The sequence below is a fragment of the Bacillus rossius genome, chromosome 1 (assembly GCF_032445375.1).
Source record: "Bacillus rossius redtenbacheri isolate Brsri chromosome 1, Brsri_v3, whole genome shotgun sequence".
Classification (NCBI taxonomy): Eukaryota; Metazoa; Arthropoda; class Insecta; order Phasmatodea; family Bacillidae; genus Bacillus; species Bacillus rossius.
This window is the reverse complement of record NC_086330.1, coordinates 207989898-208016595: the sequence shown is the minus strand read 5'-3', so window position 1 is coordinate 208016595 and position 26698 is coordinate 207989898. Positions and strand designations below refer to the sequence as shown.

General features: G+C 35.4%; 1 protein-coding gene across 1 annotated transcript in view; it reads right to left on the bottom strand.

Moving 5' to 3' along the window:
• The window catches only part of LOC134527258 (uncharacterized), a 404697-nt gene that overhangs the window by 241741 nt on the left and 136258 nt on the right, over window positions 1-26698 (bottom strand). The window contains exon 2 of the mRNA XM_063359780.1: window positions 7103-7211. Coding sequence (XP_063215850.1) covers window positions 7103-7205 — 103 coding nt within the window. The 5' untranslated portion in view covers window positions 7206-7211. The remainder of the gene's footprint in view (window positions 1-7102; window positions 7212-26698) is intronic.

Sequence of the window (26698 nt, the reverse complement as noted above, 5' to 3'; positions counted from 1 at the left end):
GAAAAAAAGTGTATTTAAGTTACTAACTGGAAGCACCCGTAGAAAATCAGCAATTTATGGTCAGTAATATCCATCAGCACGCGAAGAATACCAACAAAATATTGTCAGCAATAACCAGCAGCACACTGAGAAAATCAACAAAATATTGAACGGAGTAACAACAGCACGCAGAGAAAACCCAACGAAATATTCACAGGAAAAAGCAGAAGCACACGAAAAAAAAAAAACATAAATTTTTGCATGAAAAAATTGGAGGACTTGGAGAAAACCTTCAGAGAGAGAATTTCAAATCAAATCCTGGCTTGTAAACTCTTCGCTAATGCAACTGGAGAGTCATCCAGATTAGATATACTTGCAATGTTTCAAATCTATACGACAGTTAGAAGTACGTAGTTTAAAATCGACTGCCAAAATTAGTTTACAAAATTTACTAACAATAAATATATTAGGATTATTAATAGAAAAAAATGACAACGGGGATGCATGTCGCTAATTTATGCAATCGGATTAATATTTATTTTAATTATATATATATATATATATATATATATATATATATCAATATTATATAATTTGAAGTACATAGTTTAAAATGGACTTTTTAGATTTGTAAATACAATGTCTCGTTGAGAACCACGTAGTTCTATTTAATTTTGACATATCGCCCCAAGCTTATTATTAACTTAGTCATTTTTAGTAAAAAATATATATTATTTTATACTTTTTGTCCATGATTTACAAAAGTGCAAATTGTAAAATTATTATGAATGAAATACTTATTAGTGTGTAACTGATAAGTGTGTTTTTTTTTTGTATTTGAAACTGTATAATATTTTAGTTAGAAAATAAAAATTCATGATTTGCCAATATTTTTCGGTTATTCATTAACAGGAAAAATGAAACATTCAAGAAAATTTGTGTTGCACTTGTTGCAGTAAAATATGATAAAACCATATTTGACATTACTTCGATATATACACATACAGTATGTGTCACCGAATGTGTTAATAGCATACCTATAAAACGAATGGTTTTCATATATCGTTGGGTGATTTTTGTAATCAATTAACATGAAATAGTACTTTCTGCAGCTGTTGCTATTGCATGGAGCTGGAGCTGGATTGTGTTGTAAAGGCAGAAGAAAGCCATCTTGAATGATGTCACATTTATCATCTTGATTTCCAACATTTTGGATTCATCTAGTTTTTATTTTATTTACTTTTTATTTAGAAATTTCCACCATTTGGTTTCTAAAACCTTTAACCATTTGGACAACGCCGTTTTTAATATTATGACATTACGTCCACCGTATTAAAAATCTTTAAATATTAACCAAAAAATTATTATAAATTAAAATTTATAAAAAATTGTTGAATAATAAATTTAATAAATGTTATTATAAACTCATTTACGTCATGAAGTTTGGAGCATGGAGACCTGGGTTCTAACCTAAGGAGAGTACAAAATTAAATAATTATTTCTCCATGGTGGTTGCTGGCAGACTGACCCACACCAATTTTACCTATGCATATATTATACCAACCAATATGACGTCATGCGCGGCCATCTTGGATGCGGTTACGAATGTCTGATAATTAATACTACTGCACTTTAAAGGATAAAAATTAAACCAGTATAGCAGCAGCAAACTCTTTCAGACGAAAAAAAAAATGGTAGTTACAAGATGTTGGTTTATGTAGTCATACTAGTTGACTAAATATAGGCTACACATTGGTAAACGTGGTGGGGATCAGTCTGACAGCTGCCATAATGGGGGAACGATTGAATATTGTGCTCTCACAAGGTTCAAAAACAGGTCTACAAGCTCCATGAAATCATTGTGTTTTTCTATTAAAATATTCTAATTAAATAAATTTTTAATCACTCCCAATATTTTTGGATAGTAGGTAATTAAAATAATCAATATGGTGCAAGTGATGTAATAATTAAAATGGCGAAGAGCAAGATTGCAGAATATTCAATAAAACAAAATTGCTGATGTCATCCCAAATGGTCAAGGTCAAGATTTTTCAAGACGGACGCCGTGACGTCAAAATCCCAGATGCTGGACACCCCGCGAATGCTCCACGCACCAGCACCAGCCGCAGAAAATACTGTTATATAGGCTACTACGAGTTGTTGTTATCCGGTGTGCAGGTAGGAACTAATATTCTTCCAGTTTTTATATTTCTGGTGCTGTTATTCAGCAATTGTTTTGTTATATATACATATTGAAATAATGATTTTTTTTACCTTCGATATTTAAATCTTAAAAAAAAAGATGGAAACACCATTTTGTGTTCTCAAGCATATAATATTTCCAACCAGTAATATTTGAAGTAAAATTTAAGATATTACATTTCTGTTAAATTATGTTTTAACCAATTGGAGGCACGTTAAAAAATTTATTAGGTTTCTATAAAAATTAAGAATTTTTTAGGTTGAAAAGCGCACTATATGTATGTGTATATGTATAAACAAGGGCACAAATTTTAAGGGTTCACTAGAGGGCCCACGGAAATTCGTAAGGGGGAGGGGGGAGCGTTACGGCTGCACGACCCAAGAATTTTGAGTGTGGGTTTTAACCGACACAAGTCATCTTCTCTGTATAAGGTGCTCGAATATTGTATATTGCCAATAATTTGGCCTGTATCATGAATTAGAATAAAACTTGAAAATACATATACAGAAAGTTTTTCATAAAACTTAGTTTTGATGCTTACGTTGCTGTTTCACAGTCGCTTTTTTTCCTAGTGGAAACAGTCCCCCTCAGTGAAGGGCTTCTATATTCCGGGGGGGGGGGGCGTGGCTGCCCCCCTTCCGGGTTTTACTTATATAAATATACACACACACATATTTATTCACATCACTCACACAGAAAAAAATAACTGAAAACGTATATTTCATATTTACCGAACCCCTGCAGTTGAATTTAGGAGTGCTGAACCGAGTAATTGTATGCACTCGTAAAGGCAAAATTGTCGCAGCTAAAGTTAAATAATTGTGGCAGTCGCATATCCCTTTATCATTTAAATTGAGCCATTCTTATGTTTATTATGTATCCACTTGCATCGGGTGCCTGGAGGACATGGTAGTACAGTCTACCTTGACTCTGGCAAGTGCCATACGATTTGAGTATCATTTCTTGCCTTTTGAAATTTGAGTATAGTAACTGTAACAATAACATTGGATTAAAAATCTTTTCAATTGTTTTATGTTGAAGTGAAAAATTACTATGCAAAGAGACACTTTCTTTCAGACATTCGAGAACTGTTAAACATATATTAACATTTCCGACGAATAAATAGTCTCCATAACAGTTGCTAAATTGCATTACTAACTTTATAAATAATAAAGATTGGCTGGGTGGCTGGGTGATGGATGACAGTGGCTATGGATACGCGTGGAAAGAGCCGGCGCGGCGCGGCGGCCGAATAAGAGCGGGGAGGTTTGGGAAGGCAGATGCCAATACGCGTGGCAACACTGCTACGGCTGTGTGACGCTGGAGGTGGGGGAAGGTCTGAAATACGCGGTTATCTGGAAGGCTTATCGCGAAGCAACCTGACACAACCTCCTCCTCCGACAGCCGGCTCTCAACTGAGCGCTTCCTGCTAGCCACACGGCATATATACAGTCTAGAGGAGTAGTAGGGAACATCACTTCGACACCAACTACCATGTTACACCAACAGAATACAGATTTGCGAGAGTGGCGATTTTTTATGCTTGAACCGCGCCCTTAAGTTCCATCTACCAGCTCATATAAGTCGATATGACCGCCATCTTAAAAATTCATAGTAATTAACCTTGGAGTTCAGGAAAAGAATTAAAATTAATTTAAAAAAACCTCATTGTTTTACAGACTAAACCAATGAATTCCTGTCCTTGGTTCGATTCTTGACCAATGTAACTATTTCAATTTGAGTTAAAAACCTTTTATTTAATAAAATATTCTAGAAAGTCCTAAAATAGGCTTAAGTTCCTCAAATATCAGCATCCAATATGGCCACCATCTTGGAAATTTTTATTAATTGAACTAGAAATTCCAAGTATTCCGAAAATTCGTCGCAAAATTAACTTATTAATAATGATTGGTGCAATAGATTTACATCCTTGGTTTGATTTTCGGCCAGTGATAATAATAACTAAAGCTTAAAATAAATGTTCTATTCTGTTTCCCATTGCCTTACATTGAGTTTATTATTCATTCAAGCTAAGAAAAGCAAATATAGGCAAAATACCTGTCCGAGGAATTAAATACGTTGTCGCGATGCGTAACATGGAAGTCTAATTTTTCAATACTTAGAATACATTCCGAACACTTCATGTACAATACTATGCGTATAGGCAAAGTGTCTTTGAACCAAGAGACCTGGTCATGAAAAATGACAGTCGTATAGACCAGACATTACCAAACGTCAAAACCTTCTTAGTCGATAGCTATTATAACGCATTTCAAGTAGTCAAAAAAAAAGTCTTCGGCCATAAGTATCATAAAATAAATTACCATTTATTGGGCCAACGGAACCTGTGACGACTATTCAACGATGTTCAAGGTGACATCAGCGATGAGCGTCTGATACACTGCGGCTTCTTCGTGTTTCCGTCAGTGAAGAGAAGAACGGCGGCGTGGTTCATCCTGCAAGCTACACATTTTCTGAAGAAAGTCACAGCGCCGCGCCGGTGACTGCGAGACTTCGTGCGAGTCCTGCGACAGTAGCTATGGCCCGTCCAGGCACGCTCCGAACATGGTTTGGAACATTCTTATTTTTGTTTTGAAAGGACATAGTTATATCTTGCTTGACTAAATTATATAAAAAATAAATAAAAAATTAAATAAATCATAAAAGTTTCTTTTTGTATATTTCTGTGGATCTATTTCACTTTCTTATATTTTATTTCTTTACTAAGAAACTCAGAATAATTGATATTTATTTATTTAGCCTCTGTGTAAATTTTTGGTCTGAGAGTATATAAAAAAAATGTTATTTTTGTTTTTTAAGGTTTTTTTTTACTTTTTATACAATCATTGTTTTTTTGCACATAGGAAAATAAAACATGTAATTGGCATTTATGTTTTCATTTGTTTTTGTATGCATTATTGTAACTAAATCTAAACAAAATTATTGAAAGGAATGATAGCCATGTGGTCAAAGGTGTATGTTTTTCAACCTAGAGGTCAGAGTTGCGTTGGTTCGAATCACAGTGCTTCTAATGTATATTTTGCGGTTGGAGGTGTGGTAAACGGTCGGACGGTGTTCAGTAAATCTTAAAGTAAAATGTTACACAATGAGGTCGCTAACAGACGCAGCCGCTAACCGGGAATGGGAACGGAAGTTAGTCGCTGACTTTCAACGTGACTTCTGTGTAATCCTAGTTCAAGGGATTTTATAGTTGCAGAAACATAATTTTTGTGGCATAATATGAAAGGAGATTTTATTTTTAAATAATCTCAAGCTCAAATAGATGTATTATATAAATAATCTGGAAGTAAATATAAACTAATTCGACAAAATATATTGGACATGGTTTTGACGATTTAATATTAACCGAAAAGCCTATATATTATGACTTTTACATTTTAAAGAGTAAAATCATCATAAAAACTTTCTTGATTACCAATTTTAGATATGTGTATTACGGATAAAAGTATTGCAACTCTTTATTGAATTGAAATTTTGGTGCGACGACTGTTACACTGTGCCGGAAATTTCTAGAACCATTTGAGAATTCCGAGAGTTACATGCTTGTGTGGACAATCTGCTGAAAACTTCGAGAAATATTATATATTTCCCATTTTACTACTTTGTGGTGCGGAACTCGGCAGAATCCTCGTCCACCAATCGAAGTACTAAAAGACTGAAAAGGGCTTATTAATGAGTAATTCTTGTTAGCTCGATGATCATTTCACGATATATTTGGTTAGATAACAAAAGTGTTAAATTTTTTGTGTCTTATACTAGTATCAATTTTAAGAGTGTTGAATATTTAATATTTTGGTATGATATAAAATTTAGATATTAAAATAAATATAATTTTGCAAATATTGAACAGTTTTAACATTAAGTGCGTCTAAAAGTCGCTATCAGTTAAATTTTTGCCCATGATTTTTAAATTTGATTAAGAGGACGCAGTACTGTTTTAATTCACAAAGTATTTTTTTCTTATCTCAATTTAATTTAATGACTGCGAATTTTTATTTTTAATGTAAATACGTATATTTAAAATATTATTAAAAGTAATTGGTAACTACCAGTTTTTAAACTGGATAGTAATATTGTTTGTGTTAAAGGTTATATTATTTTATAAATATTGTAATTCCCCACACATACATGTATGCATATTTCTGGTTTTAAATATGTTCTGTTTCACCTATGAATGTGTGTTTTGAATAATTCTTTAGTATAATCTTAATAAAGATTTATTTAATTCTTAGACATTACCATTCATATAATATTACGAAATTTTGACTTTCTACTGGCGTCCAGTATTAGCGCGAACATACATATTATACAAGTGTTTTAAATGAAAGATCGGAATTATATAAATGTATAATAATCTCTTCTATACACTATAAAGACAGTTAAGAAATCAAGTTTAACCAATTAAAGATAAGAAATCTTACTTTCAAGTAAGGGTAGTTAGGTATTTTATAAGTAAAGAAATTTGTCTTTACAAACGTGGGCCATTTCAAAAAGAAAAATTTGGCATTCACAACGTGGTGCATTTACACCAATGTCAATTTTTACACCATTGCGCGTGGCCTGATAATAAACATATATTATATCATATATAAATTTTTAAACAACAGAAAATAGTACTGTGTAGTATAATGCAATTCCTCGCAGTTTTTGTTAGCTCCTGGTATCTTTACTAGCTTGTTTAGTATTGAATTAATCCAAGTAGGATGATATAACTTACCTGAATTTTGAGACACCAACACACAGCACATTCTGTGAGGTGCTAAATAATTTTAATGGTTGCTATAAGATATTAGCTCTGACTTGGCGAGTTAAGATGTATCTGATTAATGAAGGTTACTACAGACGTCACTAGCGTTAAATACAGAAGCTTGATGATCAAGTGTGATTGTAGATGCTCACCGCTGCAGTTGCCTGGTATTGGCGATGGTGAATAGGTGAGGCCACCCTCCAGGCATCCCAGCACACACTTGTTCATGCTGCTTTGCTCCACACACCTGCACATACATGTCTGAACCTAGAGTAGTTTTCATAGCTTGTAACCTTTTTATTGGAGCCCTGTTTGCACTTTATAACACCCCTTACTGATTTTTGTTGTCGCTGAAGATATACACTTTAAAAAACAACAATAATTGTTTTAGAAAGTCTTAAACCCTAATTATCACCGCAAATTATCTTGTCAGTTAAGGCACACATTTAGGATCTGTTGAAAATAATTAAATCAACGAGAATATGTGAACTCAGAAGTTGGTAGTATTGTTTTTTTTTGTAGTGTTTACGGTTGTGTAGGCTGTATCTGTGAGTAATCTAAAATGTATTTACATATTGTCTTTTGTGGTAAATCTGGTTGAGAATAAAAAGGAAGTGGGCTAAAAGTGTTTATTAACAACAGGTTAAGGGCCCAGAACACAAATAAAAAATAAAATAAAATAAATTGTTATAGTTCGTGCACGCAAGATAAACGGTAGTGTTGTTGCAAACAAGATGGAAGCTAACGTGATCAAGCTAAGCTCCGAAAGTAATTGGAAAACTTGGAAATTCCAGATTGCTGTTACATTGCGTGCAAAAGGTGTTTATGACGTAGTAACTGGGACATGCGTAAAACCTGAGCCAGGAAGTGAAAATTATGAACAAACATTGCAAGAATGGCAAAAGAAGGACTTTCTAGCTCAAGATATAATCGTTACACGATTGAATGAAGGACCTATGGCGCATGTCTTGACATGTGAAAATGCAGAAGAAATTTGGAAGAAGTTGTTAACTGTGTTTGAAAAAAATTCCGAACTTTCTGTGTACACCTGCTGCAACAGAAATTCTTTAATTTACAGTGTGTTCCTGGTGAAAGTATGTCTGAATTTCTGTCCAGAATCGAAGAGACTGTTAGTAGTTTAAAACAACTTGGCGAAAAACTGTCTGATAATATGGTAATAACCAAAATTCTTATGGCCTTGCCATCAACATATGCTCACTTCGTCAGTGCCTGGGATTCTGTTTCAGTTGAGGGGCGAACTCTGGGAAATTTGACTGCTAGGCTGCTAATGGAAGACGAGAGAACCTACTCATCGAGAGAAGATGACTCTACAGCTTTTGCTGTTGCGAGAAAAGGCGATCCGAAGTGTCTTGAATGCGGAAAAATTGGCCACCTGAGAGCCCAATGTTTCAGATTGAGTACAGTGAAAAATCCAATTCGCTGCCATTTTTGTAATAAAATTGGGCACATTAAAAGAAATTGTTATCATTTCAAAAGGGAGATGCAAAAATCTGAAGACCATAATGCTAACAGAAACGAAGAAGCATTCACTGTGTTTACATCAGCTCTGACCTGTGACACATGTGATGACAATACTTGGTTTTTAGACACTGGAGCTTCAGAACATCTGTGCTGTAGAAGGGAACTGTTCACATCATATAGGGTCTTGAAGAAAGACAGGCTTGTAAAATTTGGAGATGGAAGAGTTTTGAAAGCTGAAGGTATTGGTAATGTCAAGTTGTTGTCAGATACCTGTGAGAGTACCTCAAAAATAATATTGCAGAATGTGTTGTTCGTTCCAGATATGTAGATAAACCTGTTTGCAGTAGGATCTGCACTGGACAAGGGTTATACTATGATTTCGAACAACCACATGTCAAAAATCTTAAACAGTCAAGGCAAAATATCGGCGCTGGCGGAACGTGCAGGAAACCTTTATAAAATGAGATTTAAACCACATCAATCTACTTTTGCCTTCGTAGGTGAGAAGCAAACCCTAAATTGCTGGCACGAAAAAATGGCTCATCAAAATAAACAACAGGTAAAATAGGTGTTAAAGTCGTATGGCCAAGAGATTACAGATGAACTTGATATGGTATTTGAACCTTGCATTTTAGGTAAACATACAAGAAGCTCCTTCAAAGACAGCAACACAACAACTTCAAAAACCGGGGAAATAATACACGCAGATGTGTGTGGTCCCATGGAAACTCAGTCCATAGGTAGATCTAAATATTTCTTGCTTCTAAAGGATGATTATTCACATTTCCGGTTTGTCTACTTCTTAAAAAGTAAGAGTGAAGTTGGAGAAAAATTGAAGACGTTTGCAGCCTGGTTTAGAAATCAGAAGGGTGAGATGTTTAAAATCCTTCGTACAGATTGCGGAACAGAGTTTGTTAACAATGACGTGAAAAAGCTGTTATTCAATTTAGGAATTGTTCATGAGAGAAGCGTGCCATACTGTCCAGAACAGTCCGGAAGGATAGAACAGGAGATGCGCACAATAGTTGAGTCAGCCAGGACTATGATGATAGCTAAGGAATTGGTAAAACATCTGTGGGCAGAAGCAGTAAACTCCGCTGTCTATGTGATAAATAGAACCGGTACTAGTACAGTTGCAGGCAAAACACCCTATCAATTGTGGGAGGGTAAGAACTATGACATAACATTGTTGAAAGTTTTTGGATCAGAAGCATACATCCATGTGGCTGATCAGACCCGTAAGAAGTGGGATGCAAAATCCAAGAAAGGCATATTTGTTGGCTATAGCGAAACATCAAAAGGATTCCGTATTTTCCTACCAAAAGAAAACAGGGTGACAGTGAGCTGCAACGTAAAATTCTCAAATTTGAGAGATTGCAGGGAACCATTACAAACAAGCTCTGGACCTTTGAAAAATGGTGAAAGAGAACACTTGTTAGGATTTCCTAATCATCATGAAGAAAAGCCACATGGTGAAATAACCATACCAGGTGCGCTGACACAGAAAGATATAGAGGATAATGAAAAGGAAGATTTTCTTGGTTTTCTTAACCTTCAGGAAGAAGAATTCCCTGATACAGACATACCAAGAAAGCCAACGCCGGAAAAACCTAGAACTGAAAACATTAATTGGGAGAAGCGTAAAAGTGTTGACCATGTAACAGACAACATACTACCTTCTGAATATATTTTTGCCTCTTGAGGCCAGGTGTTTAAAAGATAGGAACAAGTTGCGTAAACCGAAGAGATTTGATTATGATTTCAATTTGTTGTGCATGAGCGAACCTGATGATCCCAACACATATGAAGAAGCCATAAACAGTGTAGAGTCAGAAAATTGGAAAACTGCAATGAAAACAGAGTTGGAAAATTTAAAGGAAAACGATACATGGATTGAAGTGAAAAGGCTGACAGATGTAAATCTTATAGAGACAAAATGGGTATTTAAAACAAAAAGGGATGATAGAAGCGACCCACCAACAGTGTTCAAGGCCAGACTTGTTGCTAGAGGGTTTCAGCAACAGGAATATTTTGATTCATCTGATGTATATGCCCCTGTGGCAAGACTTTCGACAATGCGGGTGCTTGTAGCTATGGCAAATCATAAGGGCATGCCCATTCATCAAATTGATGTAGCAGGAGCTTTCCTTTACGGAGACATAGAAGAAACTGTCTATTTATCAGTGCCCAAAGGTGTAACAGTGGAAGAAGGTAATGTACTACAATTAAACAAATCCTTGTATGGCTTAAAGAAGTCACCTAAATACTGGAATTCAAAGTTCAACAAAGTTATGGAGAAGGAAGGTTTCACCAGGTCCACAAGTGACTTCTGTCTGTACTACAAGAAAGATGAATCAAGTGGCCTGTATATTCTCCTGTATGTGGATGACGTGTTATTAGTGGGTACAGATGAAAAGGGGATAGAAGCAATTAAAAACACATTATGCACATATTTTAAAATGAAGGATCTGGGGACGGTTTCAACATACCTAGGAATCAAGATTGAACATAACCTGTGACTGGAAGAACCACGCTGAATCAGACCTCATACCTTACAAGTGTCTTACGTAAGTTTGGAATGACAGAATGTAAGCCCGTGGGAACACCTATAGATCCAAACCAAAAGGTCAGTCTTCATAATACTGAGAGAAGTGAGAGAAACGTTGAACTTAGGTGCAGGCAGCAAATTGGTTGCTTAATGTATGCAGTGTCAGGTACAAGACCAGATATTTGTTGGGCGGTAAGTTTCTTAAGCCGCTACCAAGAACAAGCAAATGAAGAACTGATGACAGCCCTGAAGAGAATACTCCGCTATATTAAGGGGACAATTAATTTGAGTCTGACATACAGGAAAGGACAAAGTAAATTGCAAGGCTACGTCGATGCAGACTGGGCAGGGGATCTTGAAGATCGGAAGTCAACATCAGGATATGTGTTCCAGTAGGGAAAATCCACAGTGGTGTGGTCGTCTAAGAAGCAGACTTCTGTGGCTCTATTAGTGCGGGGGTTAAGAGCAAAAAATCAGCTGAACCCTGCACTTTTTGATAAAAGCAAGCCATTTCGTACAATTCATAAATACACCCCCCTGAAAGTTTTCAGAAGCGGTGCCCTTCGGTACCCCTCCTGGGGGGGCCAGCACCCCCCTTAATATGTGCGAAAATTAAGTTTTTTTCATTTATCTCAAAAACGGTGGCTCCAACGACAAAAACAGTTATATATAAACTGAAAGATATTTAAATTTTCTACAAACTTGTTCCCTTTTATTTTTTGAGTAGGACTTACTGTTTAAGAGATACGAAGACTTTTGTATAATAATTTTGTGCCAGTTATATCTGTATATCAACCACTTTATGCTATTGCCAAGTAAATACAATTTCTGAAACCAGAAACACGTGGGGAAACACATTTTGTTATTATGCTCGGAGGACTTCACATAGAACTTGCTGCGCTCAGGGCAGTCGGCCATTGGCTTGAGGACAGTGGTTGGGTAAATGTTCTTGTACAAGCTGAAATCACGACTCAAGGTAAAGCAGATGCAATGATAAAAGCAACACATATCACACGCCCATCAAGTTACTCTTTGTGCTCTGTATTCCTCGAAAAGGAAGGTATATATGTTTACAGGGAAACATGTGATGAAGAAAGTCAGCTAGTTTTTAAATATTGGGATGAAGAAAGGTGCAAGCTATATCCTCAACACAAATTCTGGAGCTTAGTAATGCATCTGGAGAGAATAATATTACAGTTTGTTCGTGCCATACGTCAAGCTGACTTTGACAAGTACACATTGAAGGTATGATTAGACTGTTGCCCTGGTTTTTTGCTTTAGACCACACACATTATGATCGATGGCTTTCAGTTCATGTTAGAGACATGGTTAACTTGGAACATGATCATCCTGAAATCGCAAAAAAAAATTTAAATCTGGTGCATTTGTGGCAACAAAATGCAAAAGGAAATTCTCAAACATTGCCTTAGATCATGCTCATGAACAAGTTAATGCTGTATTGAAAGGCGATTGTGGCATAACTGGCCTAACAGAAAATTCTAAATCTTTTAACAAGTGGGTTTTGGCTAGTCTGAGCTGTATGTTATAGTTCAGACATTTGGAACATGTTCGGCTGATCCTGATAATGTAGTAGTCAAACATCACCAAGACACCAATTCGGCTCAGAGTCGTTTTAAGAAAGATGTAAAATGTTTGGAAGCTGTGGTAGATAACCTTGGCAACCCATTTCTGGAAGACAACCCCAAACTTTATAATTTATTTACAAGGGAGGTTGCAGATAGTACAGTTGCGAATTTTGTCCAGATTATTGGAAAAGAGGGAAAACAGTTATATAAGCGGTTTGTGAAGGAAAGGCTGGAAGAAGCAACTTTGGGTATAATGGAACCCATAAAACTAAATATATTTCCTACATTCAGTAAAACTACAAACTCTACCAAGAAAGTTGGAGATGGCAAATTCGCTGGCCTGAAAAACGACTGCTCCCTTTTTGGTAGAGTATACATAGCCTGTCAAACACAATACGGTGATCTTGATTAATTCTTTAAGCATGAGAATCAGTGCTGTCCATCTTCACTGTCGGTTAGTGGTGAAATACGTGTATGTCAATCTAAATCAGATTTAATACAGTGCATACTATCAAGTTCGGAAGAGGTTACAGTTTCAACATTACCTCCAGTGAATGCAATACTTTTGGATGCAGCTGCAATTGTTCACATGCTTCAACCTAAAGGTGCACAAACATTTCAAGACTATGTGGATGATGTATACCTTCCATATATTTTTTTCACTGCCAGCCAAAAGGCTTGATATAATTTGGGATTTGTATACCAAAGATAGCCTCAAGAATTTTGCACATACAAAACGAGCAGGGCCGGTCCTAGGGCGGTGCGAGCGGTGCGACCGCACCGGGCGCCATCCAGGTGGGGGCGCCGAAATCAACCGACACGTGAGACGAACGACGGCGACGATCAGTCGAGTCTCACGGGAAAATGGACGACTTGAGGTGCCCGCCCTCTGACGTCGAGGTGTCACGTCACCATATTCGAATGAATTCTAATTACTAATGAATTTGTGTACGACAGATCTTTTAACGTGGCTTATTCGGATTCAATTACTAGCGAAAGTTTATTTACATTCTGTGTCCCGTGGTTGACATTGGCACTTCATTCGGCCGTTACTTGAACTGCTTGGCTCGTCCCCATTTCAAATCGTCAATTACGGGGGAGTGGGGCGCGGTGTTAAACTTCGTCCGTTACTTGTTTCGCTAGGCAAGCATTGTCTATTGAATTGTCAAGTCGTTCAAACGCGCGCGAGTGTATATCTGTGTTGTACAATGTGTGTGTGATTAACGGGAAAGTTAAGTATTTAGATTATTATAGAAGTTTTCGAAATAGAAAACAGAAGTAAGTTTTGTTTATATATAATTTCCTTTTCTAGTGTATTCTGTGGCACTGCGATAAGACATTTTCCACTTATCCATGAACGAAACCGCACGGCGAGATTACACACGTTGTCTTCGACATTTAATGATTACGCGCATTTGTCGAATACGTTCCTCCTTGCAGCCTGATGTACTGCGCTTTTGTAGGGTATTATAGCGTAGATATTGTAGCTTTTGTACGGAAGTGATGTACCTGTGTAGTAACTATTTTTTAATCTTTGCTAAAACTGCGTTTTGTATAAGGCGGTAAAGGTGTAGGTACTAGTTCGTTTTAACGGATTGTAAATATGTATATCACACCCAAAGAATTGTGACGGCCGTCATTTTTCAAATTCGCATTCTGAAAAAGTAATGCCAAATGGGGAGATTTTTAAAAGAAGATGACTCGTGTAATCTAAATATGCAGATAAAGTATATTGTTTTTGCTGTCGTTTACTTAAAACAAACCCCAACTCTAATTTGGAAAAAGGATTTGATGACTAGAGGCGCTTATCAATGTGTCTGAAAACACACGAAACATCCTGAGATCACCGACGTGCAATGGACAGTTGGATACAAGCGTCGATTAGGTTGAAGAACTTCAGCGAAATAGACAAACAATTACAAAAACAGATTGAAGATGAGAAATCGAGATGGGTTTCTACCCTCGAAAAAATGATGTCGATAGTGTTCTTCTTGGCATGCAATAATTTGGCATTTAGAGGAAGCTCTGAAACTTTATACACCCCTAATAATGGCAACTTCTTGGGTTTGGTGCAATTATTAGAAAAATTTGATAATGTGATGATGGAGCACCTCCACCGTGTTGTAAATAGACTAATGTCCACTATTTCAGCAAACGCATTAAAAACGAATTAATTTGGTTACTTGGAAGTGACGTTCGAAATAATATTGTGAATATGGTAAAGTCAGCTAAATACTTCTCCATCATTATGGACTGCACTCCTGATGTAAGCCATATTGAACAAATGTCACTAACATTCCGGTTCGTTGACGTTAATGAAGAAGTCGAAGTGCGAAAGTGTTTTGTTGCTTACAAGCCAGTAAGTGACTCTTCGGGAGCAGGACTCACTGGCCTCTTTCTGGATACGATCGTTCAAGAATTTTATTTTTACATGAACGATTGTAGAGGTCAAGGCTACGATAATGGAGCGAATATAATAGGAGTGAACAAAGGTGTACAAACCAGAATTTTAAAACTATATACTCGGCCATTTTTTAATCCATGTGGCTGCCACAGCTTGAATTTGGTGATAGCAGATGCAGCCAAAAGTTCTGTTAAACCTGTTTATTTATTTGGATTTCTCCAAAGACTATTTGTTTTATTCTCTGGATCAACCAAGCGATGGGAAGTGATATCCAAGCACATAGATGGATTAACGTTAAAAAAAAGTTTGCTAAACTCGCGGGGAGAGTAGAGTTTCTAGTCTTTCTGCTGTTCGCTTTAACTACACTTCAGTTCGTGAAGCCGTTCAAAATCTTCACAAAGAAACTAATGACTCAGTTGCAGCATCAGAGGCATTGCCGCTAATTCAGAATATGGAGTAATTTGAGTTAATAATTACAATGGTGGATTGGTATGATATATTATTTCAAGTAAACATTGTAAGTAAAGCTATGCAGTCTGAAACTATGAACTTGCCAAATGCATCACAATTACTGAAAAATTGTTCGGAATTCGTGAAACAGTACCGTAGCTTTTCCTCAACTCTAATTACAGCTAAGGAAATAGCGTCTCTAGCCTAAATAATCCAGTTTTTAAATCAGTCCGATCGCGAAGAAAGAAACGGTTATGTGTCAGGAAAGACTGTCCGATCTTGGAGTTTTATCTTTAGAAAAAGCTATTGCCCAAAAGTGAAATTATTCAGACTTGGTAAAAAAAATTGCAAGCACTAAAGTTTTTTTAAAAAATATTTTTACTACATACTCATTTGATTTAATTAATGTTTGCATGGAACACACAATAAATAAAAGTTGACAATCATATTTGTTGTTATTATTTTTTATTTGTCCACCACATCACATATAGGAACTCGCACAACCTGGTCAAACGAACGTTTCTACGATTTGACATTTTTGAGAGCATAATTCGGCTTAGTAATCAGAGGCCGCTGCTTTTTCTGGTGTAATAAAAAACAACTGATTGAACAATATTTTTTTTTAATTAGAGGGGCGCCACTTTTAGATCTCGCACCACCTAAAAATGTTGATCGGACCGGCACTGAAAACGAGGCAGTGGAAGAAGAATACGAGTCATGAGTTCTACCAAAATTCCTCATAGTTCGCAAAGTTTTCTTAGAGATAGTGAGAATAAAACAGAGCCTTTTAAATATCTTGGAAAACACACCATCCAAGCATGTAAAACTACTGACAAAGAAGTGTATTCTACACTGCACTCAAATGTGATTACTTCTGTACAACGTGAAGATATGGACAGTCTATGCCCCTGTGCACATGAGGAGGCCGATTTCAGACTCATAGTTCATGCTGCAGATGCTGCAGCACGAGGTTGTTCCAAAATTGTGATACGAACCGTCAACACTGACGTACTTGTACTTGCTGTGTGCTTTGTGAGTCAGATTCAAAACTTGGAAGAACTGTGGGTTTCCATTGGAACCGGAAAACATCAACGTAATGTAGCAGCTCATAAAATCTCATCAGCCTTGGGCCCCGAGAGGTCAGCTGCATTACCCATATTCCATGCGTTTACTGGCTGTGACACAGTGTCGCTATTCAGCGGAAAGGGAAATAAAACGGCATGGGAAGCCTGAAAAGCGTTTCCTGAGGCTATATCGGGATTTTTGTCCATGGCAAGAATTGAAGTTAGTGAGGCAATGCCTATAATTCAGAAATTCGTCGTAGTAATGTACGACAGAAGTAGTCAGTTGGATAGTGTCAATGAATGTAGAAAGAGTCTTTTTACCAAGAAAGGCAGGCAAATGGAAGCGATTCCTCCTACATTGGATGCCCTTTACCTACATGCCAAGCGTGCTGCCTACAAAGGAGGTTGTGTTTGGAGTAACGCAGCAAATCCACGGCCTGAGGTGAGAATAAAATATATTTCCCTTTATTTAAACTTTCATTTATTTTTTCGGTGTGATGTTTTGAAACTTGTTCTAAAACCTAGAATATGTGTTGACATATATCCCAAGTCCTGCAGAATATGGCTGGAGGAAAGATGTTAATGAATGGCAGCCAGTCTGAATGACTCTTCCACAAGCTTCAGAGTCTATGTCTTCATTAGTGCGTTGTGGATGCAAGTTAAGGGTGTTCATCACACTGCAAGTGTTGAAAAGTACAACTCAAGTGCACTGATTTGTGCAATTGTGGTGGCAAATGCAGTTCCGACTACAAATGATTTTCATGTGCGTAATTACTTACTTATTTGTAGTAGTAATGCATGTTTTGGGTGGCAGAAATTTGTGTTTTATTGTTACAATGTCTTAAAGAAATGTTAAAATTTAACCAATATTTGATTTAATAGGTAATGGAAAGAGTACTAATTACAGGAATAGGCCTACATACCTGGGAACAAACTTTGCATTATATTTGCCATGTTTTAAAAGACATTTTAGTTCGAATGAATATAAACATAGTTTTATTGATGTGAAGTGATTAATTTTGTATATAAATATCGATTTGAAATTAGTTTTTTTTTAAATTTAAAACACCTTAATTACCTTTTTAACTTAATGTTATGTGAAACATCAAGCAACTACATATTGTAACTATATGTATTTCTGTTGTTCTTCTCATCATAGTTTCCAAAACAAATAAACAAAATATGTTGTTGCAACTTTTGTAGCATTAAAATATACAATTCATATACAAATTTATGTTAATCAAGGTATTCATAATTATAACATCTAGTCAACACGCAAAACATAGAAGTATCCGAGACATTTCAAATTGTTCTGGATTATCCATTCCAGGAGTTGGCGCAATGCGCGACTTGTCATTTCTGTAGTATAACTTTATTTTTAAGTCTCGATTACTAATTATTGTAATTAATATATGTTCCATTAAATATACAGATGATTTTGTTCTCTGTAGGTATTTAAGTTTTTATAAAAACTATTGGCCAATAATGTAGTTGAGATTGTTTTTCTTACTTCATCAATATATTCTAAATGTTAATTATTATTTATCTACCAAACGGTAAGTTCTTCTTAAAAAATAGTAAGGAACATGATTGTAGGAAATTTAAATATCTTTCATTTTGTGTATGGCTATATTTGTCGCCGGAACCGCCGTTTTTCAAATAAACGAGAAAAACTTAATTTTGGCACATTATAAGGGGGGTACCGGCCCCCCTATGAGGGGTACCGAGGAGCACCACTTCTAAAAATGTTGATAAGTGTTCAATTATAAAGTATACGAAGTGGCTTGCTTTTATCAAAAAGTGCAAGGTTCATACCCTTAACCCCCGCACTATATCAACGACAGAAGCTGAGTATGTAGCTCTGAGTGCCGCAGTAGCAGAAGCATGCTGGTTGAAGAAGCTGACCCTGGAGCTAAATTTATCTCAGCAGTGTGGGGAACCAACAGCTATTTTTTAAAATAACCAATCAGCTATCGGAGCTGCATCAAACATTGAAAACAAGCGACTGAAACACATGGATGTTCGCCATCACTTTGTTAAAGAGAAAGTGAATGATGGGACAGTAGTGTTGTGTTATGTGTCAAGTAAAGATCAAATAGCTGACATTTTCACAAAGGCTCTTAGTAAGCCTACTTTTGAGAGGCTCAGAAAACAAATGGGACTAGAGTAGTCATATGTGTAAAGTTTGATGAGTTACTTGGTTGATTTAATTGAGGGAGGGTGTTGAAAATAATTAAATCAACGAGAATATGTGAACTCAGAAGTTGGTAGTATTGTTTTTTTTTTTGTAGTGTTTACGGTTGTCGAGGCTGTATCTGTGAGTAATCTAAAATGTATTTACATATTGTCTTTTGTGGTAAATCTGGTTGAGAATAAAAAGGAAGTCGGCTAAAAGTGTTTATTAACAACAGGATCAAAACAATTTTAAGTGTACAATTATTTTTTTAATTGTTTTTGTATGAACAATTTCAGAACGAACATTGCTTTAATCTCAGTTTCTGAATTTATGTGACAGTAACGCCACATTTTCTATATGTATGTGTCTGTTTACGTGTCCCCTATTTTTAATCTACCGCTAACCGATTTTGGAGAAAATTATTTTCTGGAGTATTTAAGCTTCTTGATTCGACATGTGTATGTATGTTTGGTTTACGTTTATTTGTTGATACTAGGATTTTAATTAAAGCACAAACAACCAGTTCCATAAAATTTCCGAAATAAAAACTACAAATAAATCATGTAAAGGGAGGAAGTCTGAATGCAACCAAGAAATTTTAGATGTAGATTAATTAAAATTATTATAATTTGAAAACATATAAAACGATATAATATGGCAATAATTGCTTTCCAAGACGGTTATAAACCTTTGAAATAGTTACCGGTAGTTTTCCGGAATAATAAAAAAAAAATTATAAAATGCTAAGCGTCAGCGTAATTTTTAATTGAGTAAAGTTCTACAAACACAGCAAATCTTGTCACTGAAGAAAAATTATTAATTGGAAATAAATACATGTAACACAGTTAGTTGTTGGGTCAAAGTGCCTGGCCATGATACATTCGAGATGAGCACACTCCACAACCGTCTGGAGTGAGGATTTTTCCTCCCCTTCCTGCTGCTATGGTCATTGTGAATTGACAATCAGGAAAGCAAATAATAAAATTTATTGATATCATGTTTAGTATCGACTTCAGTTCCACCGCCACTTCCCACATTTTTGTTTTGGGACATTAATTTTCGGCTTCAAAGAGAAATTTTGGTTAAAAACAAAAATATTTTAATCTTTTTGAAAAAGTTTTAATTCGTAACTTTATTACAAAGATTTTTTAACCCTTAATACTAAAAATTGCTGTTTACATAATACTTATTATTTTGTTTTTACCGAAGTTTAACATATAATATCTTATCTGAAATGTCCTATAATAATTATTTTTTCATTAACCTTTTGAAGCATAACGAATATTTAACATCTCTCTTGTATTACTTTGTTTTTGTATGGCTATATCAGTCGGCCGAAATTGTTGTTTAACCTTTTAACTAGTTCCTCTATCTGGAGCCCCATTGAGCCTAAGGTCTCGGTTGTTTCCCTGACGTGTCACTTGGTTTTGGTTAACCCTAATCAAGAAAGAGGAAGCTTGGCAGATTACACAATTTATAAAACTAAAAAAAATATACATTTGATAGCTCAGTTACATACTTTACTAATGAGTCCCACATAAACTTAATTTAATATTGAGAGAGTATTAAATTATTTAACAAAATTTCTTTTTTCATTTGCCATGTTTCAAATTCTTTAATTTTTCAGTAACATTGCGTTTACATTACTTTCTTTTTATATACAGGTATCCCATAACTGAACTTTAAGCCGATACCTGTTGATTGGCAAACTAATCACGGTTCTTAATCAAGAAACTTCAATTCAAATAGTGTCATTTTCAAGTAACAGGTATTTTTTTTTTTAAGTTTTTAAATCCCCACCCTGCCCCAATTTTAAAAGCCCGTGATTAAAAATTTTTACATCGCAATTATAAATAACCCTATTGTATTGATAACAATTAAAAAAATCAAAATGCTTTACTTTTTGTGGGACAAAATTATTTTCACTATATATGCGGCAACATTTATTGGGTAACTTTTACAATTTTGGCTGTAAAAAATACTTTGCTAACGAAGCAAATTATTTGCTTCATAAGCTATATCCTCAAATTAAGGCTGCCCGTGACAACAAGGGCAACGCGCCCATCTAGCTCAACATTTGTATATTTCCCTGCCTGATCGTTAGACCCTTCTTCCACTGCGAGTCCAAGGGCAACAAATTTGAGACACAATACACGCGAAGATTGTGTTGCCGATAACCGGTTCCTCTCTCAAACTTCCGAAGGTGTAGCGCAGACATTCTGGGCTAGTTGAACAGAATAATACGTTTTTTTCATGTGCAATGTCGCAGAAAAGAAGTTGGCGATTCTCAAAAGAACATACAAGTCTACGTGTAAGACCATGTATCAGAAGATCGTCAAGAAAGAAAATCTCTCGTGCTTGCTGGAAGAAAAGAAAGCAACAGCTAGTTCAGTATGTAAAAATCTTACAGGATTTAATTTCAAAACACGCATTTTGTATTAATTATTATATGTAATTTAAGCAAGGGTATGAAGAGAGTGAATGAGTGAGTGAATAAGTTATTTTGATATACACGATTCAAGGCCCTAAGCGAATGCAGCATGCATTAGAATGCTCGAATGGCCAACAAATTATCCTAAATAGCTGTACATATCTGAACCAACCCATGGCTAGCTTAGGTTCTTACTTCTTGTTTACAATAAGAGTGGCTTATGAGTGTATATTGTTTTATTTAATAAATAATAAGGTGATGAAATGATTAAGTACATAATATATGCTGTGTCGTCCGTTTACATTTAAACATGGACAGTAATATGAATTTTAATTCGATAATGTAACCATGTCCACAAAATATCTGTATCATGAGTCAGTGGGTTGAAATAATAGCAGAGAATACAGACATATAGTGTATATATATATTTTAACAATACAAATACCCAACCATTATACGCTTCATTCACAAAATTTCACAAAAAATCTTTGTATAAAGTATAACATGAAAGTTATATTTTACTTTCAGGAGCAATGTTAATAACTTGGCAGCAGCTACACTCTCGCCCATGCCTGACCAAAATAATAAAGGCTCGTGTTGTAATGAAAGCTGTATTGTGGGTGATATATCAAGAAAAATTTATTTCAGGTAACCACAATATTGAGCACTACAAGAAATATTTAGGGGCAGCCATTAAGTGTTTTATTGACATCCATACTGCCAACTTTTTTTTGGGGTGTGTGCAATATTATGAAAGTGTCTTTACTAAACTTTTGAAGCCAATATGCAATCATTTCTAAAAATAATTGCATCACAAAAATATTTTGGCAGGGTCAACTATATTTCAAACATATTATAGTGTACAAAATATAACGGAGTTAATAAGGGAAATTGTTTTACAATTACATGTACTTTTTTTTTGTTCTAGGAATGTACACAAAAAATTCGTCGACCAGCAACAACGAGCAAGACAAAGAAGGAAACATCAACGGTTGCACAATACCAAGATACAAATGAAAGCTAAAGAATACTGTATACCGCAGATGAGCACTATGGTTTGGTACAGGCAAAGGAAGATCAACCAGAGATTGCGATTACAGCATCAGAGCTTGAGGAAAAGAAAAGAAGTTTCGTTGCTAGTCTCGTGCGGACTGAAGAAGAGCGAAATGAGCTACAGAGAACGACTTTGTTGCAAAACAGATGTCACTTGTGGAATACAGAGAGGAGGAAGTTACTAACTGCTTCCCATTTCGGCAGGGTTTGTAAAATGAGGGCTACAACATATTGTAGAAACTTAGTTCATTCCATATTTTATGGAAACTTCAGCACGAAAGGTAAACCGTATGGTATTGCCAACGAACATGTAGCCAAGTGTAAAATGGCCAAAGATCATGAAATAGTGGCAACAGAGTGCGGCTTATTCATAGATTCTGAATATCCTTTTCTTGGTGCAACTCCAGGTACATTTAAAATATGCAATTATATATATATATATATTAAATTTTGATAATGTAATTTCGGTTTTACAATTAACTCATACAGATTTAATGTAAAATTCTGTTGCAGATGGTTTGGTGCATGACGATGCCATTATGGAAATTATGTGCCCTCTTTCAGCAGATAAGTACCAAAGTCCGAAAGAAGCTATCGATAATGGACAGGTTATCATATTCAGCTATATATGTGCTCCTTTTAGCTCTTTAGTATTGCTAAATACAATTACCACTTATTGAAAATGAACTTTTAGATTCAGTTTGTACAATATTTGTGGCATAAAACATATCATGTACTGTTTCAGATTACTCACTGCTCAATAATTAACGGAAAACCGCTACTGAGACGTGATTCAAACTATTTTTATCAAGTGCAAGGGCAGATGCACATAACGGGAAGAAAATATTGTTACTTTGTGCTTTACACTTCCCACTGGAAGACATGAAATCATCGAAAAAGACGCTTTATGGTGCGAAAAAATGGAAGCATATTTGTGCAGGTACTTTTATTATTATTTTACATACAATTATTGAGTAGAGCAGTAAAATGTGTAGTTCATACAGCGGTGCTAAATGAAGTCTACATTTATATGCCTCTACGGTTCTTCTTTTTTGTAACACATCTTTCACAGTAAGGTTTTTATACCACTGATATCCATTTACAACATATATATTGCATTACTGGTAGTTTTTTCGTAAGCTATTTTCGTACACACACACATTTATTTACGACTCAAATGTGTCTTATCAATAGCTTAACATATTCAGAGGACTTGCAGTGTTAAAATAAAAATATAATTAAAGATTATGTTACACATATACAACATACCTAAGCGAATTTATAATTATGTTTGTTTCAGATTCGACAAGGAATGTCTGCTGCAGGAAATAGTAAACTCTCAGTTTTCAAAAAGATTTGCCAAAGATGAATATTAAGGATCCCTTATACATAATAACAGCCCAACAAGAAGCCCAACGGGCCAAAGAAGAGATACTTGTAAGGAGCTGTAAATGAATATAGAGTGAACCACAGCTTAATACTTGTATTTTGCCCCACTTTAATGTAATTAAAATAATTTCAATAATAAATTTGTTTTTCAAAACACACAAAACGTTTAAAAAAAATTTCTTGTGCATCCCAATATTTATAATCGAGCACAAAAATAAAATTATAAAAAAAAACAAAGTGAAAACAGTATTCCAGATTCATACAAATTCGCTGATATTGGGAATGATGAGGTTGTGTTCCAAGCAACAATTTTGCTTACGAAAATTAACTTTCAAATGATATGTAAAATTTGATGTTTTCAATTGCGAAAGTAACAGTTTAAAGGGACGGAAATGTGTTCTGCAATTTGAGTTCTCTTGAGTTTAATGATTTTTTCCTGAAAGGCTTTCTTAATAACGTATTGAAGGAGGAATTTAGAGAACAACAAGCCGTTTTGATTACTTTTATTGTATAACCTATTCGCAATGTTCAATAACAGCAGGAGCCGCGGAGATCAACTGGCAAAGACCCTAGCCTCCCACCACGGCGATCCGGGTTCGAACCCCGGCGGGTTCCATCCCCAGACCTTTGCATGTGATGTCGCTAGTCCTCAGGTTTTCTCGCCCTGCATCATAACACGCTTCGATAAAAGTATCCTCAAAGCGCAATGTTTTAAAAATATAATCTTGCAATTAAAAAAATAAGAAAAGGAAACAAGCTATTTGTGCTACTGTCAACGAACCAAAAGGCCATTGCCGATAATCCGTCTCGGTCTCAGGAAACGTGAGGCGCCACTTTCTTATCGCTCGCATGTCTGCTCCGCATTTACTCAAGGTGTTGGGGATAGAAGCAACATATCTCCTGTTTTCATTAGAGAAAATATTTAAATTATTTAATTTTGATTACTAGTTTTACAGGCTGATTATTATTCAAGTAATGTTCAAGTTGCAAATTACTATAGAACATGGTCAGGTGCGAGTCTAAGACATAGCTTTTTGTGGTATTTATGCTGCATTCGTTCACTGCAATCAAGAAAATTATGTTTAAAATGGCTTTTTTCAATATTTTTTAATTCAGAAATTTTAAATATTTTTAAAAATATAAAAAGTCTCAGACAATTATAAGACATTATATTACTTACTTCCAAAATGTTTACAGCTTTAACTTCATTCATTCTCTCAAAAAAGATAAACAACGGTACACATGTTTCCCACTATTTAGCCCACCGTACCCAGCAGCATTAAATGCTATGTTATCAAAATATTTTTTATCACAGTATAAGTCAAATAAACCATATTAATTTTTTTGTCCTTAATGTATCTATACTCATATCATTTATTATTAATGTGGCACCCACCATCTTGAAATATGGACACCGTCTTGGAAATATGTATTTAATTAGCTAGAAATTTAGAAAATTTCAAATCATTAAAAAATCACTCATCAATAAAATGATTAAATAAAACAATTCATTTTCTTGGTTCGATACGTGACCGATGACAAAAATAGTTAATTTTATGCAAAAAAATATTAATTTAAAAAAATTAATGTTGGGAAGTCATAAGAGCAGGTTAATTTCCTTGCTCATCAGCCTCCAGTAAGATGTTATGACCATCATCGGGAAAAGTTGTATATATTGACCTAGAAATTCGGGGGGAAAAAATAACTCTTAATACAAATAAAATTTATTTTATAATTACTATTCTATTACTGGAAAAATTGCTTCAGTTAGTAATCTTATAAACATTTAGTTCTGCATCGGCTTGAACTTACTAAATCTTGGCCCCAATAGGTTTACTAGAGACAGAGACCAGATAGATTCTTTGCCTACATAGTCTTTTTCTTCCCGACAGAGTTTGTCGATAATATGTTAAACAGGCTGTTTCACATCGTCGGAATTGTAAATGGGAGTGTTCACTCTAGTGAATTCACAGTTATTCATTTTGTCTTTAAACGGATATTGTTTGATAGGCTATACACATTTCAACCGATAATATTTTAAAAAACCGAATGTAGCTACTTCATCTGTATGCTGATCAGTTCATCAGTAATTTCTGCATGATATCGTCAAGAAAAGTACAAATGTCCTTTGTCTCACTAAACGTATTGATATAATAGTAGTCTTTCAACGTTCCACGAAATGCAGAGTTCGCCAAATGCAATCCGTTATCATTGACCTGTAATGCACGGAGTACAGTCTTAGGCCTAGATTCATGTCCATGTCTCATCACATTCGGTTGCTGAACATCTGTTTTTGTGCTTGTACGCATACGAGTCTCATATCTAAAGCAAGGAGTAGAAAATTTTCCAAGTAGCTTATCAATACTCAAACGGGCTTCAATTTTACATTTTTTTCGCATGCCGTAGCAAACTGACAATACATGTAAACCAAACACAGCACTCATCACAGCGCGAAACTTCATACGAGATGGATTCTTTACACATTTGCTCCTCTCATGCCTTCGTGCAATTAAGAAAATATGCGAACGACATATCACAGTAGCGGCAAGGATGCCCAGTTGATGAAGACGAACATTTCAGACCCGAACCAGATGATGATGTTGATGTTGCTGCAGTTGTAACAACTCCCGATGTACTCTTAAGCGTATCTACTAATCGCTGTTGCAGGGATACCTCTATTTTCTTTCGTACAGCGCGACATCTGTATGTCTTTATGAGGCTTTAAATATTATCTTTTCTGGAAAACTTATTACATTTCTCACAGCGAAACATTTCGCGAGGACAATTCTTAGTACATTCTCTGTTCTCGTGTCGTCGAGCATTGATGATATTTGAGAAAATCTTGTTACAGTAAAGGTATTTATGATTGATAGTTGTTGACGAATCACTAGCCCTTGAAGTATCCAAAGAAGGCGAAACATCGTTCATCGTCGTTTCCTCTGCATCCAGCACCTCTGTTCTGCTGATGGAACCACACTAAAAATTTTCTTACTATAAGTTTGGAAGACATGGTTTCCAAGATGGTGGCCAAGATGGCTACCAAAACTTTGTTTAGATTTCACGCGCTCCGTGCATCTTCTTGTAAACTTGTAATTTAAAATGTGTCAGATAGGTATATAGATTTTAGTGGTTGAATGTGTACTAAGTAGACAAGTGTATGTGTGT